At 48.4% G+C, this 18,536-nt stretch overlaps 1 protein-coding gene across 2 annotated transcripts in view; it reads left to right on the top strand.

Moving 5' to 3' along the window:
• The window catches only part of FGF12 (fibroblast growth factor 12), a 283,489-nt gene that overhangs the window by 188,210 nt on the left and 76,743 nt on the right, over positions 1 to 18,536 (top strand). For both annotated transcript variants that reach the window (XM_026650165.1, XM_024212029.2), the window contains 2 exons: positions 5,761 to 5,871; positions 12,697 to 12,800. In XM_026650165.1, coding sequence (XP_026505950.1) covers positions 5,761 to 5,871; positions 12,697 to 12,800 — 215 coding nt within the window. The remainder of the gene's footprint in view (positions 1 to 5,760; positions 5,872 to 12,696; positions 12,801 to 18,536) is intronic.

Genomic DNA, 18,536 nt, shown 5'->3' with positions numbered 1-18,536 from the left:
AGAGCACACACAGTGTCTCTCTCCTCTCTAACAGTCTGCACCTTGCTGTACACGACGGCTGGCTGTCCATGCAGGCAGCAGAGTCTTTAGGTATTTAAAGTTTTTAGTGCACAGAAAACAAAGGCTTAACAGTTTCATAGTCCAAGACGCAACACATATAGAGTACACTATCCAGGTGGGTGTATTGAGGACACTGTTGGAATTGCAAGGTATCACTTTAAGAGTGTGTATGTGGGTGGGGGAGGAGCTGGGGGGAAAAAGCCAGCTTAAAGTAAGGTAGGGTGAGTCAAGCCTCTGCTTTTAGAGAGCAGCCTGCTTTGTCTCTTTCTGGTTTGGGTTCTGGTGTATTGTTGCTCTGAATTCTAAGGAGTGAGTAGTGTTACGCTGCAATCTTCCAGCAGGAATATTTATATGTTCTATCTACTTTCTCAGAGTGTGTGCGCTACGAGCATAATGCTCAGGACAGAGATCGCTTCACCCACCACTGAAATGCAGACACCTTCGGGGCAGAATTTAGCAGCAGTTCTGCACCAGCCAGATGAGCTACTTAGTGATGTCAGCATCACGTATGAATCACCAAGACTCTTTGGGACCAATGGTTCAAATCCCAGAAAGGGCGACTTAACTCTTCATCTTCCTGAGCTAGAAACTGACTTCCATGCAGTTTACTGTAGGAGTGGGGGTTGGGCGCCTCCTATAACCTCCTATCACCTCTGCCTGGATATTGGACCACTAAGTGATCTGGAGCCTGATTCACCTCTTTCCCCCAAGGCAGTAGCACGGAGTTGTGATGAGAGAAGCTGTTTGAGCTGGCAGGGAGTGGGGTTCCTGGCACCGTGTCCTCTGTGATGGGAGCTCAGTTCCCCAGCATGGTCCCGCAGGGCTCAGATTAGTTAACCTTAAGGGCACACATCAAGGGGCATCTGTTGTTCTGGGAGAACTGGGCTGAGCTGGTTTGGGGACATTGGCAGTGGAGTGGTGTTCCTTGTCCCCGGAGTTATTCTCTTGTGTATGAGCTGGTCTTGTACTGATGGCTGTGGGCTGTGATTTGCTATCGTCATCTGGGTGTCGTTATACAGCCTGGTTGAGCGTCCTTCTCTTTGTATTAAACACAGTTATCTTCCTTATGTTTTCTAGTTTGTACAGTGCCCACCGTTGGGGTAGATTCTGTATTCAACCTCGATTAATAGAGAAATCCAATATGTACAAATCAGAGCTCCAGTGGCATTTTCCATAAGAGGAAGTGTTTGCCCCAGTGTTACTGGTCAGAGTTCTTACTCTCTTCCCCACTGGTGGATGGGTTAGACGGACCAAGGCTTTGTTGGCTATGGCTATGGTGGAGGGCACGGGGCACTACAGACGATCCCTTTGGGGTTCTCCGCCAGCACTGATGTGCTCTTGCACCTCTGCTTTTAGAGAGCAGCCTGCTTTGTCTCTTTCTGTTTTGGGGTCTCGTGGGCACATGAAGTGAAGGATTCTGGCCAGCAGCTGGAGAGGAGTGCAAGGTGTGTGTGTGTGTGTGGGGAGGGGGAGGAGGGTGCTGAGCCGTGTGCATCTCTAGAAGAGCAGCCAAAATATGGCCCTTAGTTTTGGTGCCCTAAAGCGTAGCAGCCCTACAGTACTGATAGCATACGGGCCAGAGTCTCCCTTCGCTCACTGCACAGAAATCCCATTGCCTTCTCTGGGATTCCCATGCACACAAGGAGGGCAGGGGACCCGAAATATAGACTAGGAAACTGACAGCTGTACAGGGCAGTCACCTGATCATGGGGCTCTGAGAACCAGCAGACAAGCTGGTGAGCACCACGAGGCAGTGGGTGAGGGGTGGGGTTAAACGAGACCCGTAGCATTGACAGACTGCAATGTTCTCGATGCCGATGTAGGTGAAATCTCTTATCTAATGAGGGACCCCAGAGCTCTGTAAACCAAACATGTCGGTGTGGTCTAGTGGGTAGAGGGCTGGGCTGGGAATGAGGCGACCTGGGTTCTGTTCCTGACTTGTTGGGGGACCTTGGGAAGGTCCCTTCCCCTCTCTGCGATCCTGTTTTTCCTCCTGCCCTTTGTGTCTCTTGACTAGTTTGAGTGTGAGCTTTTCGGAGTGGGACTCTCTCTATGTGTGTGTACAGCGCCTAGCACAATGGGGCTCCAGTTGTTGTGGGTGCTACTGTAATACATATACTTAATAATGGTGTGTCTGGAGGCAGGTGGGCCCTGTGCCTTCTGTTTACTCTCCGTATTAGAGCACCTGGCTTGGTCATTAAGGGTTATCACTTCAGCATTTGCCATTTCAAAGTGTTTCAAACAGTCGCTCCACAAAGCTGTGCCCTGCCTTTTAATGAGAACATTGCGAAGTCTCTGCTGCCCTATCCATGTTCTTGTCTTTATGGGCTTTCTTCCCTGTTGCACTCCGATCTGAATCCGGTTGTTAGTTTCAGAGAGTTTCTCAAATCTATTCCATCGATACAGTGAAATAAGGGGAGGTAAAGCTTGTCTTTTTAAACACATTTGCTTTGCCGCACTAGAGCGTGAGTGCTGCAAGCCAAGTCACTGGTGAGCATGTTTTGTCCACATAAATCCCATTCCATTTTCACAGAGCAGGAAAGCTGATCTGGAAGCAAAACAGGAGGGCATGCAGAGTTGTGCCGCTCAGGGATAGGAAAGGATTTTGTGCTGAAGTGTGTTATAAGGCGCTGTCCCTTTTAAGAGCAGGGAAAGCTGGGAACCCCCGCGCCAGGGTATAAAAGAAGAGACCTGAGAGAGGAAAGTCAGTTTCAGTTCAGTAGGCATGGTGTGTGCTTGGATTTTGTTCTTAGTACTGTATGTTTCTTTTAGCGCTTGGCACTTGGGGCGATATTGTTGAAGGAGTTTTGGACAAATAAGAGAATTACAATGTTAAGCCTATGTTTGATTGTGCAGGTTTTAATCGCAGCCCCAGCATGGCCAGAGTTGAAGGATCTTTCGGTATCCTTTCCTCTCACTAAACTCCCAAACGTTGTTTTAGTGTCTGACACATGAGCTTTCTCTTGCTCTGATTTATTCAGACATTTCCCCCCACCTTAATTGGACGATGTGCTGCCTTTGAGATATTTCCCACAAACTAACAGTCTTTCCTGAAAATGACTGCAGCGTAAGGGACCGCTGCACTCGAGAAAGCTGCAATACAATTACCTGTTCAATCTTTGTTGCTGTAAGAGGAAATGACACCAAAATATATGGCCAAATTCAGGTTCACACAAGCAGGGGCTGCCTCTGGGCCAGCAGCGCCAATCCATTCCTTGGATGCTAGTAACGGGTGCAGTTACCATCTGATGACTGTTTGATGACCTGTGCCAAAGAAGTGGGTGGTCATATCCTGGCTCCCAGTGAAAAATGTCAGTCTACTTAACTCTCCCTGCCTCCTCCGCTGGCGTCCTCAGTAGATAGGTCAATCAACAAACAGTCCATTCAGCCTGCCTGCCTTCCACCGCTGGGGCTGCTTCCCCCAGATCATGTTTCTGGTGCCTGGGCCAGGCCACGTGGGGGAGCCTGCATTAGCCAGAGCTACACCTGTTCTGTAGTCAGACAGACGCTTTCTGTGCCCAGGGCTGTTAAATCAGCGGTAGGCAGGTGTGAGTAATGATGAGCAAACTGCAAGAAATCCAGAGCTTTCAAACAGAAGGGGAGAGACTCCGTATGGGACTCAGAGATCACCCTCTGCTCTCATCACATGCTAATGTGTCCCTACGTCCCCCAGCCCCCAAACTATTCTGGGTTGTGGGGAGAATCTCCCTAGGAGAATACCAGGCTTATGCTTGTTGTGTGCAGGTCTGAGCGTTCAGGGCTTTAGGATTTAGTTCAGGTGTAAGCGTTCAAAGGGCCAGGTGCCTACCTGAGACATAACCAGGCTGATCAAAATCCCACTGTTTCATTGAGAAACGCCAACCCAAACAATGTGCAGGGCAGGATTTCCCCTCCTGTATAGAACATGCCCCGTGTAAGTGGAGGTTCTTCTCCGCCATCGTATGTCAGAGGAAACCAGAAAGCACCGACGCCCCTGCGGGGAAAGGCAACCCACGCAGAATATGAAATGACAGGAACGCCCTGGTTATCAAATTTTATTAGGGTGGTGAGAAACTCGGCAACTTTTGTTGGCAGCTTAGTTCTTTTCAGTTTTCTGTGAATTTGGGGAGCGGGCTGGACCCAAAAACTCCAGCTAAAACTCAACTGATGGGGAAACATGCAAAACTGGCAAGACCTATCTCATTACCACTCAGAACCATAAATCAGCCTAAGATGACTGCAAACTAGGCCGGGATTGGCCAGAAAGCTCATAAATGTTGAACCTTGAGCCAGGCTTGACAGAAGGTGTGTCAGATTTGTAATGAGACTAGGAATCAGGGGCACTTATCTCTGATTTTACTGCAGTGACAATACAATGGTGTCTCCATTTGCAGCGTGATTTAATGGGTAACTGGTGGTCTTGGGACATCATTCTGGCAAACACTCTAAACACAATGGTATAATTATTTAATGATCATCTTCTTCCTACCTCTATCTCAGAGGTGCAACTGCATTATACCAAGGAACCCTGCTTAGAATTAACACTCCAAAGTCACTTTGTTAAGCATAGTGGCGTAGAAGATCACGTTCACCAGTTCTAAAATTGCATTCCTGCCACAAACTATAAAATGATGCTTTTCTCTTCTTAAATTGGCAAAGTGATTTTAAGCTGAGCCCTTTCACACTAACGATCTGCTCCTGCTCTCCTCCTGCATTCAGAGTTCCCGGAGATGTCCACGGGCACTCTGTCTGCAAAAGGCGTGCAGTGTCCCTGGCCTCTTCGTCTCATTCTCAAAGGAAATTTGTACAGCCCAGTGGTAAACTGTTGGAAACACTGACACAGCCTGACCGGAGTTATGTAATGGCTTTTTAGACAATCTCACTCGGTGCATCAAAGCCATGAAACTGATTACATCATGATATACTGCACTGGATTATTTCCTCTTAAGTCACTAGTAACTTGCTTTTATTCATATTAATTTATAATCTTAGTATTAATATAATGTTAATAACTCCCTACATTATTTCTAAAGCAGCTTTTCTGGTAAAGAGGTGGTATGTCAGCGGTTCTCAAACTTCACTGCACCGCGACTGCCTTCTGACAACAAAAATTACTACCTGACCCCAGGAGTGGGGCCCGAAGCCCGAGCATGCTGCCCCGGGTTGGGGGACCCATAGCCCAAGCCCCACCACCCCAGGCAGGGGGGCCAAAGCCCCAGGGCTTCAGGGGGCATGTAACCTGAGCCCTGCTGCCCAGGGCTGAGGCCCTTGGGATTTGGCTTCGGCCCCAGGTGGTGAGGCTCGGGCTTCAGCTTTGGGCCTGGGTCCCAGCAAGTCTAACGCCAGCCCTGGCGACCCCATTAAAACGGGGTCCCGACCCACAGTTTGGGAACCCCTGTGGTTTATACATGATGGAACAGTCTAAAGGTTTCATTGACACTTGCTTAGGAGGCTGTACATGACTTGCAATAAGGCAGCTCTTCTAAATGAATTTTCTTCAGTTCTTAACCCGGTGCTATACTAACAGTGTATTTTCTATTGACCTTCGCCTGAGCTCCGTTTTATATGCCTGCTTTACAATCCAACACTCAAGGAACCACGGGAACTTATCTACCAGAATACTGGGTTATTTACTTAGGAATTTACAGTAGCTGAGCAATTGATATCTCTTGCCATTCCTGGTATATTTTGTGTATTTAATACTTCTTATTATCTTTGTAGAACCCCAGCTGAAAGGAATTGTGACAAGGTTATTCAGCCAGCAGGAATACTTCCTGCAGATGCACCCAGATGGTACGATTGATGGGACCAAGGACGAAAACAGCGACTACAGTAAGGAAAATTAGCCTTCTCTGCAACCAGATGATAAATGAAATGCATCACCTAGTGGGGCTCACTTGTAAGCCTTCATTTTTGAAAAGATCAAATTAGGAAGAAGCCAGCTGTTCTCAGCAGTTTATTTCCATTGACGCTTCCCCTTTAAATCTCTCCTTTATTGTTTTCACACATTGTTTTTTTTTTCCCCCCTCCCCTCTCTCTCTAACACTCCCACAACCATCTGGGGTGGGGAGAAGAATAAAAATGCGTGGTTTGAATTCTTGCCAGAAGAGAGAGGCGTGATATTTGCGCAGATGCTATGCGTGTGGGAGAAGGATGTAGGGATTGTTTCCTTCAGGGATAAAAGGAAAGTGATCTTTAGGGAAAACATCTAAAACCTAACTAGACTTAGGAACACGGGAATTGCCAGAGTGGATCAAACCAAGAATCTATCCATTCCCGTACCCCATCTCTGACCGTGGCCATTATAAGCTGCTTCCGAAGAGACTCTGCAGTAGGCAGTGATGAGACAGCCTGTCTCCAGGGAAAGATTCCTCTAAACACCCCACACTTAGCGGCTGACAGAAGTTACCCAGATCCTTCTACGGATGGCAGGGTCTGGAGCAAAGTTTGATGCTGATTTTTTTTCATGCGGCAGTCAGCAAGCCGCTGTCATTCGGCTGAGCACATTGGACGTCAGCACTCCCCAGTGGCCCATTGCCCTCTGCAAGAGATGGCGCAAAACATTTTTGTCATGGGAAGTGCTGGGTGCCCTCAGCTCCCGTTGAGACCACGCTGAAGGATTAGGCCCCAGAGGAGATGCAAAGTGCCATCTATGGCATCAGCACCGCCCTCCCTGTGGGACCCAGGAGTCCTTCTGAGAGGACAACAGGTGGCAGTACCTTTGCTCTCACACGGACTGAACCTTGTCCCTCTGCTGGGAGTCTGAAATCTGCAGCCGCGTTCACAGAAGGATGTCACGTCTGGCCCGTTCCCAAAGGGACGGGAGTTCTCAATCCTTAATAGTCGGAGCAGAAGCTGATCTTGGAGGGGAGCTCGACAAAGATAAAGTCCCCCACTAAGGGTCCATCTACATTACAGCTGGGTGGGTGCTTCCCAGGGCAGGTAGACACATGTACTACCTGTGCTCGAGCTAGGATAGCTAGGGGTAGCCCGGGCAGCCACCCACATACGTACCCGGGGGCCCAGGCCTGTTTGTACTTGGGTGGCTAGCCCGAGCTGCCACGCGTGCTGTCCCCGCTTACGCTGCTACTTTTAGCGTCTTAGCCTGAGCAGCGCGAGCAGGCGTCTGTCTCCCCGCGCCAGGTAGCACGCGTCCAGCAGCTGTGTAGACGTACTCTTATGGAGGGATAATCCAGTCTGCTTAATCCAGGGATCAATCCTGTCATCCTTCCTCAGACAGAACTCCTAGCCAAGCCACTGGAGGTCCGTCCTGAGTAAAGACTGCAGGGTTTGAGCTGTCAATGGGGCATGTTGGCTCCAATGCTGGCTAGGCAGTAGTTCCACAGGAAGCCTCCTGGGGGTGGCGGGGAGCCCTCAGACTAGAGTACAATTGAATAGTTATCAGTGACGTGACGCTGTGCCCAAAACGGCGACTGGTAGGCAGGGTCACCATGGCAGGGGTAGCACGTTTAACACGGGTAGGGTAGGGCAGTTATTTTCCTCCGTTCAGCAACGGTTCGAGCACAGCTAGAGTCCTACCTTCTGCTTCGGGAACCAGGTCACGAAACGATGCTTCCAGAGGGCAGCAGCTGAAATAACAGAAGGTTTGAAAAACAGCCCTTATTGAAAACAACCCCCCTCCACAATCCAAAGGCTGCATTCAGCAGACACACGGCAGTAGTTCGTTGGAAGGGACAGGGCCCAATTCTGCTCTCTCACTGGGGTTTTACCACTGTGTAGAGCCTTTGATTTTAGGGAAGCTACTCCTGGCTTTCATCAGAGGATGAAAGAGGTGCACCAGGTCGTTAGTGTTTTGCAGCCATTGCCGCACAATGCAAATAGGATTGATAAGTGAAGAGGCTGGTCCTGCAGCCCGTACTTGCAAGCAGCCCAGACTCCTGGGAGGACACCAGTGGGTCTCTCATGTGAGCAAGGACTACTCCAGTGAGAAAGGGTTGCAGGATTGGGCCCTAATTTTGGGTGCCCAGTTTGAGACAAGGTGGGCTTGATTCTCTGAGGTGCTGAGTACTCGCAGCTCCATTTGAAGTCCAGCAGGAGCCGTGGGTATTCAGCACCCTTGACAATCAAGCTGGACACCCGAAACTTGTGGGTGCGTCAGAAAACCTAGGTCATGTAATGGGACTGGCACGGCGCTTGGGACCCTGTGTCTCTTCTGCTCAGTTCACACTGTAGGAGACAAAACGCACAACCATATCCCAAGGGTGGGGTCTGATTCACTCTCACCTGGCAGAATGCGGGGGGACGATCTAGATGGACTCTGAATGGAGTCTGTAATTTAAACACGTAAAGGAACGCGATGTTCCAGACATTGCCGCTTTGCATTCTGTTAGGCGCAGACTGATTAGCCTTAGGAATGGGAGCTCATTTTACGTAGAATACACTATGTGGGTTTACTCTGGCAAGATAAACATTTAAAATGAAACGAGACACATCCCTTCTACACATCCGATGTAATGAAAACTTGTAATGAAAATCCAGTTATTTAAATAAGAGGAACTGCTAATATTTAAGCTATTTTAAAATTAATTGATCTATCTGGTGCCCACTTCGTGTATCTGTTCTTGGGGAAACTCAGGAGGTTGGTTGGTTTGTTTTTTTTATTTAATACAGTTAGAAGCCCAGATGAAATGGCATTTGAACTGGCATCCAGCAAAACAGCCCTTCGTACATCTGCTGCCGAGGCCCTGGAGTTAAAGCGACGCTATCGAGTTAAAGCGACGCTGTCAAGTTCAAAGTCGTGGGATAGATTCTTTTCCCACTTACTTTTGATTTACATCAGTGTATCTCCATTTAAGCCAATGGGGTTACCCCAAATATCAGAGGAGACCTTGGGCCCATATCTATCTTATGAATATCATCATGTTACGACCCTGAATTTGGTCAGTAGGATTGTTAGGGTCACCGGTCGCCATTTATGCTGTGTTGATTTCCCCACCCCCACCACCTTTTTGCTCAGCATAATCTTTTCCTAGACTGATCAATATCGCTCTTTGGGCCTGGTTCATGACTCCATGACCCCAGTTCTGTGCCAGAGCTGTTTTACCCCTTGATATGCCAGCACAATTCTGCTGTAACAGAGGGGTGAATTAGATCCCCTACATAGTGTATTCCAGGTAAATGCTTCGTCTTGCACTCACCGGGCCAAATCCCCAGCTGGTGTAAATCAGCGTGGCTCCTTGGATTGATCTACTCCAGTTCAGACCAGCTGAGAATCTGGGTCACACAATGGGCCTCATTCTTGTCTCAGTTCACTTTTCCACTTGTCTAAATTATTTGGGCTAGATCCTCAAGTGGGGTAAATCAGCATAGCTCCATGGATGCCAGTGGGGTAACTGGCTCACTGACTTCCATACAGTTACACCTGGCTTCCTCCAGTCTGAATGGAGAATCAGGCCCAATGACTTCAGTAGGACTGCTTCCAGTCTGCCTGGCCGTGCTAGGGTTTTCAGCTTCAATTCCTTGTTCTGGACAGATACCAAGGTAAAAAAGCTTTAGCATCGTACCCTGAATATAAACACATTTTAGTCACAAAAACAGTCTTGATGCCCACCAGGCATCTGGTGCTCTTGTAGAAATTCCTTCCAGAACAGCTCTGCCACCTCCCTGTCCCAGGATTTGCCCACCTGCTGTGTAATCCCATGGTGCCCTTACCTAATGCACAGATGATGATGATACACGGAATAGTCTATGATTTACCCTGTGGGGGGAGGCCTGGCCCCTGCGGGGGAAGAGGGGGAATTAATCAAAACACCGATAGGTTTCCGTGGGGATCCTCTGCCTCATTGATCTTGGGTGGTGTCACCCAAACTGCCAAACGAATGGTCTGTGAGGCAAGTTTTCTATGTAGGACGAATTAACTGTAGGGAGTGAATAATGACGGCCGTTAGCTGTGATTATCTGTAGTGATATGCTCCATTTTTCAGTTTTTAAAAAAACGGGAGGGGTGGGGGACTGCTTATAAATAGACTTGTTAACTAAACAAGGCTTTGGAGCATCGCTGTAGCACCAAAGCTCTGGCAATGAAAACTTGCCTCGATAAGGGGACGTCTCAGGAGGAGCCTGCGTGAAGGATTTGCACGACACTGATATAGTTACACCAGTGAGAAGTGTTAGTGTGTCGAACAGGCAAACTGGCACCAATCCTGAACATGGAGACTACAGCAGCGCCTTAGACCCTGATCTGCAAAGACCAGTATTGAGGCTGAACTTTAGACACTGACTTCCACTGAAGTCCTCTTGCTTCAGGAAACCACTTAAACGTGTGTGTTCGCGTCAGTGGGATTTCAGCCTGAACTTTTCAGGCTGGCTTTCTGAAAAGGGGCTGTATCCGGCAGCATGTCTTTCGTGTCTGTTTTCCCACTGAAAGAGGGCTAACCCACTTACCTTTGGGCAGACCTGCTGCGAATGCCGTCATGGCATACCTGGCCTTCCCATAATGCTTCAAATAATTCCCAAATGCCGTGGCAGGGCTGGCTCCAGGCACCAGCACAGCAAGCCGGTGCTTGGGGCAGCCAACAGAGAGGGGCGGCACGTCCGGCTCTTCGGCGGCAATTCGGCGGCGGGTCCCTCAGTCCCTCTCGGAGGGAAGGACCTGCTGCCAAATTGCTGCTGAAGAATGAAGTGGCGGCAGCTCCGATCGCGCCTTCTTTTTTTTTTTTTTTTTGCCGCTTGGGGCGGCAAAAACGCTGGAGCCGGCCCTGGCCGTGGGCCTGCTTTGTCTCTCATACAGCTGTGCCACTCCAGTGACCTTCTATGGAGTTATCCCTTGTTTGCACCAGGGTGTGTGAGAGGAGGTCATTGAAAACTGTCTCGCTGGTAAAACAGTCTAAACAAGCGCAGTGTCTGCAGCTGGCTCATAGGCCTCGTGTGGAAAAGACTCTTGGGGTTTATGGTTTGTTGCAGTACTTGTTTTCTCCTGGTGCAGCTGAAGCCATGTGTCCTACCCAGCACGTGTGCATGCAAAGTCTCTTAGGAAATCTTAGTCTGACTTGGGTCTGAATTATTCAGTTCTGTTAAACCAGGGTTAGCACTAACAGTGTGTGTTGCAGTAACACTGAATCATTAGCATGCTGCTGGGGCATAGAAGGCTTCCAAGGAAGAAGGGGCCAGGGAGCAGGGTAGTGGGAGGTGAAAAAGATGATTGGCATCTGGATATCACGTTTCATCCAAAGTCCCCACTGTTCTGTGCTCACTTTACAAAGGGATTTACTAGCTGTACAATTATATCAATTATCTATAACATAACTTGAATGATTAGGTATACTTATGGCAATCGCTAGGCAATAAACTGCAAAGCCACGTGATAAAGAGCAGGCTATTGATCATTGAGCATCTCCCCTGCATTCTACCCACTGATCCATCCTCCCGGGGACTAATTTGAACATTCCAAACCCTTTGAGACACTTCAGACAGACGCCTTTTGAATGAATGAATAAATATAAAACAACCTACCAGGGAAGTGTTTGTTAGTTCGTCTCCCCACCGCTCCAGTGATTACCCTAGTCCAAGGTTTAGGAGAGTGAGTACTAACTCCCGCAAAAATGATGTGTGTGAGATCTGATATTTTCTGACTCCGCCAGGCCAACAGATGGGAGGAGTTCTATACTCTTGGAGAGGGACGATCTCTGACTTGGACTCCTTCCTGGCAGGAGAAGGTTATGAGACACTGGGCAGTATCTCTGTGGTTCTGGAAAAGCTAGACTGGGCCACGGCTAGAGGTTTCTGAAATGTTGCTGGTTAATGGGGAGAGGCAGCGTGGTCCAACGGATAGGGCACCCGGCAGTCATTCAGAAGACCTGGATTCTGTTGTTAGCTCTTCCACTGACCTCCTGTAAGACCTTGAGCAAATCACTTCACCTCTCTGTGGTTTCATGTCCTCTCCCAGCCTCTGTCTTGTCTAGCTAGACTGTAAGCTTTCTGGGTTGGAGACTGTCTCTTACTGCGCATAGAGTAGCACCTACAGACCCCAACTACAGCACAGTGGGGCCCTGATCTCAGCTGGGGTATCTCAGTTCTGCCCGTATTGCAGGTAGCAGTAGTAGAAACAATCAATGCATCCGCATTTAATATAATAATGCCAGCAGCCTTTCCGAGCCTGTTACGTTACAAATAATAGCAAAAATGCCATTGTGCATGAGAGAGAGATTGCCTCTCTGAGTCCGAGTGGCTGTGTGGCATCCAGCAATAGTTACCTTTGGTAACGTATTGGGGAGGAAGTGGCTGCGACGCTTAAATCAATGGGATGGCAGTAAAATGGGGCATTGAAGGGTCTTGTCCTTTCGTGCTGCCTGGCACCTTCCAGATGGCACAGAGGACTCAAGTCATGGAGACACTGGAGTCCAGGATGGCTCCTCCTGAGAGTCTTTATTCCTTGGCTAGCAGTGATCAGATGGCTGATGGGCTGCAGGTTTCTGGGATACAGTGAGAACTGGAACTTTTACAGCCCTCCCTAAGGTCACCCTTGAAAGCGAGTTATAGACCCTTCCCTGTAACTGCAAATCCCTGGAGATGTTTGTAACTCTGCTTCTTGTGTAAAGGGGTGGGGCGCTAGAGGACAATGAAAACAGGGAACATGGACCACATGGAAAGATGACCTTCAGTAACAGTTGCTTTCCCCTGTTCTTCTTCCAACTGCAGCCCTCTTCAATCTAATTCCTGTGGGCCTTCGTGTGGTGGCGATCCAGGGGGTGAAGGCAGGTCTCTACGTCGCCATGAATGGCGAGGGATATCTCTACAGCTCAGTAAGTACATTGCCCAGTTTGGTGATTTCAGAGCTGGTTTCTGAGCACTTTGCTGTGTTGGGAACACTTCAGACAGCCTGGCACAGTAGGAGCCCACTGTCAAATAGATTCTTCCCTGTCTTTAGCAACTACCTCAAAGTATCTCCATTTCCGGACAGTATTCTTCGACCTTTAGTTGAAGTTACACGTCTGTTTGCTCCTTTGGACGGCCGCTTAACTCAGGTCTTGCTGTGTTAGGTTACCGAATCTGCTGGATCTGATCTGGTTTTACATCAGTGCGACCACCCATTGCCTTCACAGAAGATACCCCAGATATACACCAGTGAACCTGATCATAGTAGGTCCTGATCTACACACCACAGGAATTGTGTTGATTTCAGTGGAGTTATTCTGGATTTACCCAGTGTAACTGAGCAGAATGTCTCTGTATATGAGTGGTCTTTTTAACACAGTATAAAAGATCTACAAGACACATTTTACTGACTAATTCCCCAGTAACTTTCTTAGATGGCATTAAAAAGTCTGAGGTTATTCATCAGATTCTCATTTGAAGTAAATCATTGATTCACGGTGATTTACTAAATAAGGCAGTTCTTTGCTGGAAATATTTTACGCTTGAAATAACTTCACGCTAGTGCTATGCAATAAGGAAATTGTTGTTGACACATTTGTAGAGTCTGTGGGCCAGACTCTGACCTCCCTAACTCCAGTGCAGATCCAGAGGACTGTAATTCTGCTGTTACTCTGATTTAAAAATGTGCATGTGGCTGGGGTGGGGGTTGGATTGGGGATACGACCGCTGAATAGGAAATAGCACAGTTCGGTTTTTGGTATCTGGCTAATTGATCTGTAATGTGGCTATCTCCATAACCTCTAGGACGAAAGTTGGCACTTAAATCACTTGCTGATGCAGAGCTGACTCTAGTTACCTCACTGCCGAAGGACGGCACGGTTGCCATCTCATGGGTCGAAAACAGCTCTGGGGTCATCTTGTCCCACCACCCTGGAATATTATGAATTCTTGTCAGAGCAGGACGATAGGACTGAATGCGAACCTGTGTCTCACGACTTGAAGGAGAAAACATGGTACCACTGAATACGTTAGCTTTCCCAATGAGTACAAGGTGCCTGGTGGGTCTGTGGCTCTTAGGCATATTTTCCTCCTTTTGGTAGCTGTCGATCAGCTTCTCCTGTAGTTTCCTCTGGGGCGCTCTGTTTGCAAGATAAAATCACTTTGTGGATGCCTGTGGGATCAGCGCTCAGACCCTGGATTAGCCTCTTCGCATGCTGTAATCACAGTCCGAGCAGTCCGGAGTGTAAACGGCCTCGTCACCCCCTCACTTTGTTCAGGGTTGTTCCTTATAGTATGATCTCAACAGGATGAAGCGCTCCAGTTTTAAACCACTCAAATAACTGTTATTTCTACTTCTTACCTTGGGAGGCGATAAGATCACAGAAGTGCAGGGCTGGAAGGGAACTCGAGAGGTCACCTAGTCCGTTCCCTGTGCCCCGCCACTTAGGAGGCATGTTTACGTCTACCTAGACCCGTCCCAGAGAGGTCTTCTGTCTAATTTGTTCTTGAAAACTTGCTGCAGACTAAGCCAATTCCTCCTTGTCCTATCCTCGGTAGACGTAGAGAACCATCGATCACTGTCCTCTTTATGACGTCCCTTTTCTATTTGCAGACTGTTATCAGGTTCCTCTTGAGCCTTCTCTTCTCAGGACTGAGGCAATGTCTGCACGACCACTTATGTTGACAAAACTTTTGTCGCTCAGGGGTGAGGAAACCCCCGAGTGATATAAGTTGTGCCGGCATAAGCGCTCGTGTGCACAGCGCTGTCGGCGGGAGAGCGTCTCCTGCCGACGTAGCCACCGCCGCTCATTGAGGTAGTTTCATTATGTCGACAGGAGAGTTCTCTCCCGCCAGCATGGAGCGGCTACGTGAGCGATCTTACAGCTGCATCGGTACTGCCTAAACATGCCCCGTTCGTTCAACCTTTCCTCATAGGTCAGGTTTTCTCAACCTTTTATCACTTGTTGCTCTCCTCTGGATTCTCTCCAGCTTTCCAAATCTTTCTTAACGTGTGCTGTCCAAACCTAGATGCGGTACTCCAGCTGAGGCCTCACCGGTACCCAGCTACCTCCCATGGCACTCAGCCATAGCCTGGTGGAGCTCACTCTTAGGAAATTACAAGTCATCATGCTAGTGTGGCTGGGTATTTGGGGATCGCGTGTTAGTTTTCAAAACTGGGTGGCTGTCAGGACGAAGAGAGGGATAGATCAGTCAGCTCTCTGGTTATGCCAGAAACGTCCCTTTCTTTCACAGCTCAGTACATTTAAATGTAAATTAAGTCTAATCAGTTGTGTCCCTTTAAATAAATCAGTTCAATTTACCATGATACTGATCTTCTTTGTAAAGCACTGTGAGGTCCCAGGATGAAAAGAGCTATATAAGAGTTTGGTGTTGGTATTATTATTTATTATTACTGTTGGTGTGGTTAACAATATAAATGGTTTACTTAATTGCAAACTCTTTGGGATTGGGAACCTCCTGTTTTGGATCTGTGTCTGCACACCGCTGAGTGCAATAGGCCCTGATCCATGACTGGGTCTCCTGGGCATTGCGGTAATACAAATAATTAATTCATGAGATAAATTGTATGGGGTACACAGATTGTGTGACTTTAACAGAAGTGGCGTTCTGCACAATAGAATACCTACTTCTGTACGGAGCCCTTCAGAGACGCTAGAGTTCAGAATTCTTGTCGGAGTAAAAGAATTACAAGGAGGAAGGGCAGTTAAGAGCTTTGTGAATAGAGCTGGTCTGAAAACTTGGACAGAAATGGGGGAAAAATGTCTCTGGAATCTTTCAGAATTGTGTCCATGTTTTTGACCAGCTCCATCCACAGATACGGGAAGCAATCCAGGACTAATGATGCAGGAAGCGCTAAGGGGCAGCAGCCCCCGACAACAGGGGTTGCAGAGAAGAAGGCTCTCTCACTGACACTTGTGAGATCATGTGAAGGATTGAGGAGGAGCTGGAGGGAGACTGGGAAGGCCAGAAAAGGAGGTGGTGGCTGGGAGGCAGGATGGACTGCTTTGAAAACAAGGAGGAGCTTTCCCTTCAGTCAAACAAATTCTCTTACAGTTCATGGGTCAGATCGTCCGGTGCTGCAGATGAGTACAGCCTAATGGGCCGTTGCCGATTTACACCAGCTGAGGATTTGGCCTGGTACCCCCAGCTGAGAGCTTTACTCTGATTACATTATCCCCGCTAATGGTCAGGGGTTGGCAGGACGACTGGCGTGGGCATGGTTACGTGCTGCGGTTTTGACGGTTTTCAGCTGTGTCTGCAACAATAAGAATTAAACTGTTGCTTTCATGAACAAAACGTCACTGGGAAGCAAACTCCTGGGTGCTGTGCATGGATGTTCCCAAGGAGACGTGGCTGACTGGGCCTGGCTTCCCTGCCACACCAGCTGTCTGCTGGGCTGACTCCGTTGTCTCGGGGGAGCTATGCCTGACTGACAGCAGTGTAGGCTTCACCCAAAGCCCATTGAACTCAACGGGCCTCTTCCATGGGCTTTGGACCAGACCTGAAGTGAGAGGGAAAATGAGGCCTGGTATTTAGAGCTGGGATGGCTCGGTCAGCTTAACAGCAAGGACTGTGGGTTGAAATGCCTCTAAGCATCAAAGATAAAGGATTGAACCGAGGTCGGTAGCTGGACTGCTAATTACTCACCTCAATGTCGACTGCAGCTGCTGCCTCTCACGAGGGGCAGGGGTCAGCATGTGGCACCGGTGTATGGCTCTCAAAGGGTCCTTCGGGTCCTGTCTCCCATACTAACCACTGTGTCTTTAATCTTTTGCTTATAGGACCATAAGACACAGCTTTTCTCCGCCTCTGGCGTGTTTAACTTGCCGTCAGGCACATGCCTGGTTTCTCTAGGGCAGTGATCAGTGATTTGGAATAAGGGGCTAATACTTCTCGTTGACTTTGTTCACTCACCCAGCTCCACCCTCCCCTGCCTGCTGATCCGTCTCCTCCGCATTTATCTGAGCAGTCTAAGCCCTGCCGCTGGTTCCAAATAAACCGGCTGGCCAGGGAAATGCTTCTTCCTTCTCTCCCAGGAGCCTAAATTCTCCGCTGCTGTAAATGGGCAGAGCTCCACTGACTTCCATAGCGTTCCATCTGCTTACACCAGAAAAGAATTTGGCCTGGGTATTGCCCTACCAAATCAGGCCAGGGCTTCAGATAGAGGCTGGGTTGGTTGGTTTCTGCCAGCGTCAGCTGCGTAAGAGGAAGATGCAAGAAGTCCTCTCGAGTACAACTTTAGCATAACCAGCCCTCAAGGGAAGTGTCTTCCCCAACCCCTGTCAGCTAGGGCCAGGCAGCAGAAGGACTCATAACTCTTAACCATATCTATTTACCCTGCCTAATGCCATTAGAGATGTGGTCATAATCCATATAAATGTGCAATCCTCTTTTGAATCCTACTGAGCTCTTGGCCTCAGTGATATCATGTGGCAGAGAGTTCCATAGGTTAAAAATGCATTGTGTGCGTTTGTTGATGGGAGAGGGGTACTACCCGGGTAGAAGTGCAGGAAATTATGTAGAATTTCCCATTGCCTGAGGCCTAGAACAGGCAGAATTCAGCCCTCGGCCACTAACAGGTTTTCTGCATTTAAACATCACAAGAGTGAAGCCCAATGTCTTGTGGCTTAGAAATCGGACGCTTTCCCCACTAGAAAGTAAAGACTCCCAGTGAGAATTTCCAATTCTGTAGTCATCACACATTTCAGTATAGAAAAGTTGGACTCCCTCTGTACCCTGTCTGCATGGACTCACGGGACCCGCTTTTTGAGAAGCGCTGGTTGGAGCCGCTGAAAACTGCTGGAGCTCTCGATGCTGAGCACCCGTGAAAATCAGACCCTTGTTAATTAAGGCATCTGGCTTTTCAGACAGAGGAATGTAAAATCTAGTCCCAAGAACATGTTCACAAACTCTCCAGCCTGTACCCTAGGGAGTTTTCCTGTGATGTGGGTTAGCTGCAAACCACGTGAAAGTGCATAAAGGTTTTCTCAGCATCTGTTGAAGCGAATGCCATCACTCACCCCTGGATTCTCCTCTCGTGACTCAGACATTCAGCCCAGACTCGTGCTGATAACAGTTTATACCACACCCACATCTATTCCATAGATACAAATAGGATAAAGTACAGTTCTTGAGCCATCTACTCCAGCTCTGACACTGACTCCTCAGTGACCTTGGAAAAGTCATGTAACCTCTAAGCCTTAGGCTCCCCAGCTGTAGAATGGGATACCTATGTTTCTCACAGGGGTGTGGTGCAGATGAAGTAGTTAAAAAGGTCCTTGGGGCAGGGACCATCTTTTTGCTCTGGGTTTGTACAGGACCTAGCACAGCATGACTGGAGCATCTCGGCATGGTGGTAATACAAATAATGTCTGCCAAGTCCTTTGCGCGTGAACATTGCTGAGCATTGTTCTTTTACAGTGAAAGCCCACGTGGAGCAAAAGTACCTGTTCGGGCTCATTGGATTGCTCAGCGTGTACGGAAATTCTCTCGCTCTCTCTCTGTTATGTATAATTCAGTGGAGTTAGAGCTGGGACCAATCTGGTCTCAAGTACATAACACGTCTGTTTTCCACTGGATAGAGTGTACTGCCATAACACATCCCCCGTTGTTTAACTCGGAATTCTAATCATTTTTGAAAT

This window comes from Terrapene carolina, unplaced genomic scaffold (genome assembly GCF_002925995.2).
Source record: "Terrapene carolina triunguis isolate 2854851 unplaced genomic scaffold, T_m_triunguis-2.0 Scaffold88, whole genome shotgun sequence".
Taxonomy (NCBI): Eukaryota; Metazoa; Chordata; order Testudines; family Emydidae; genus Terrapene; species Terrapene triunguis.
This window is presented reverse-complemented; position numbering and strand designations above follow the sequence as displayed.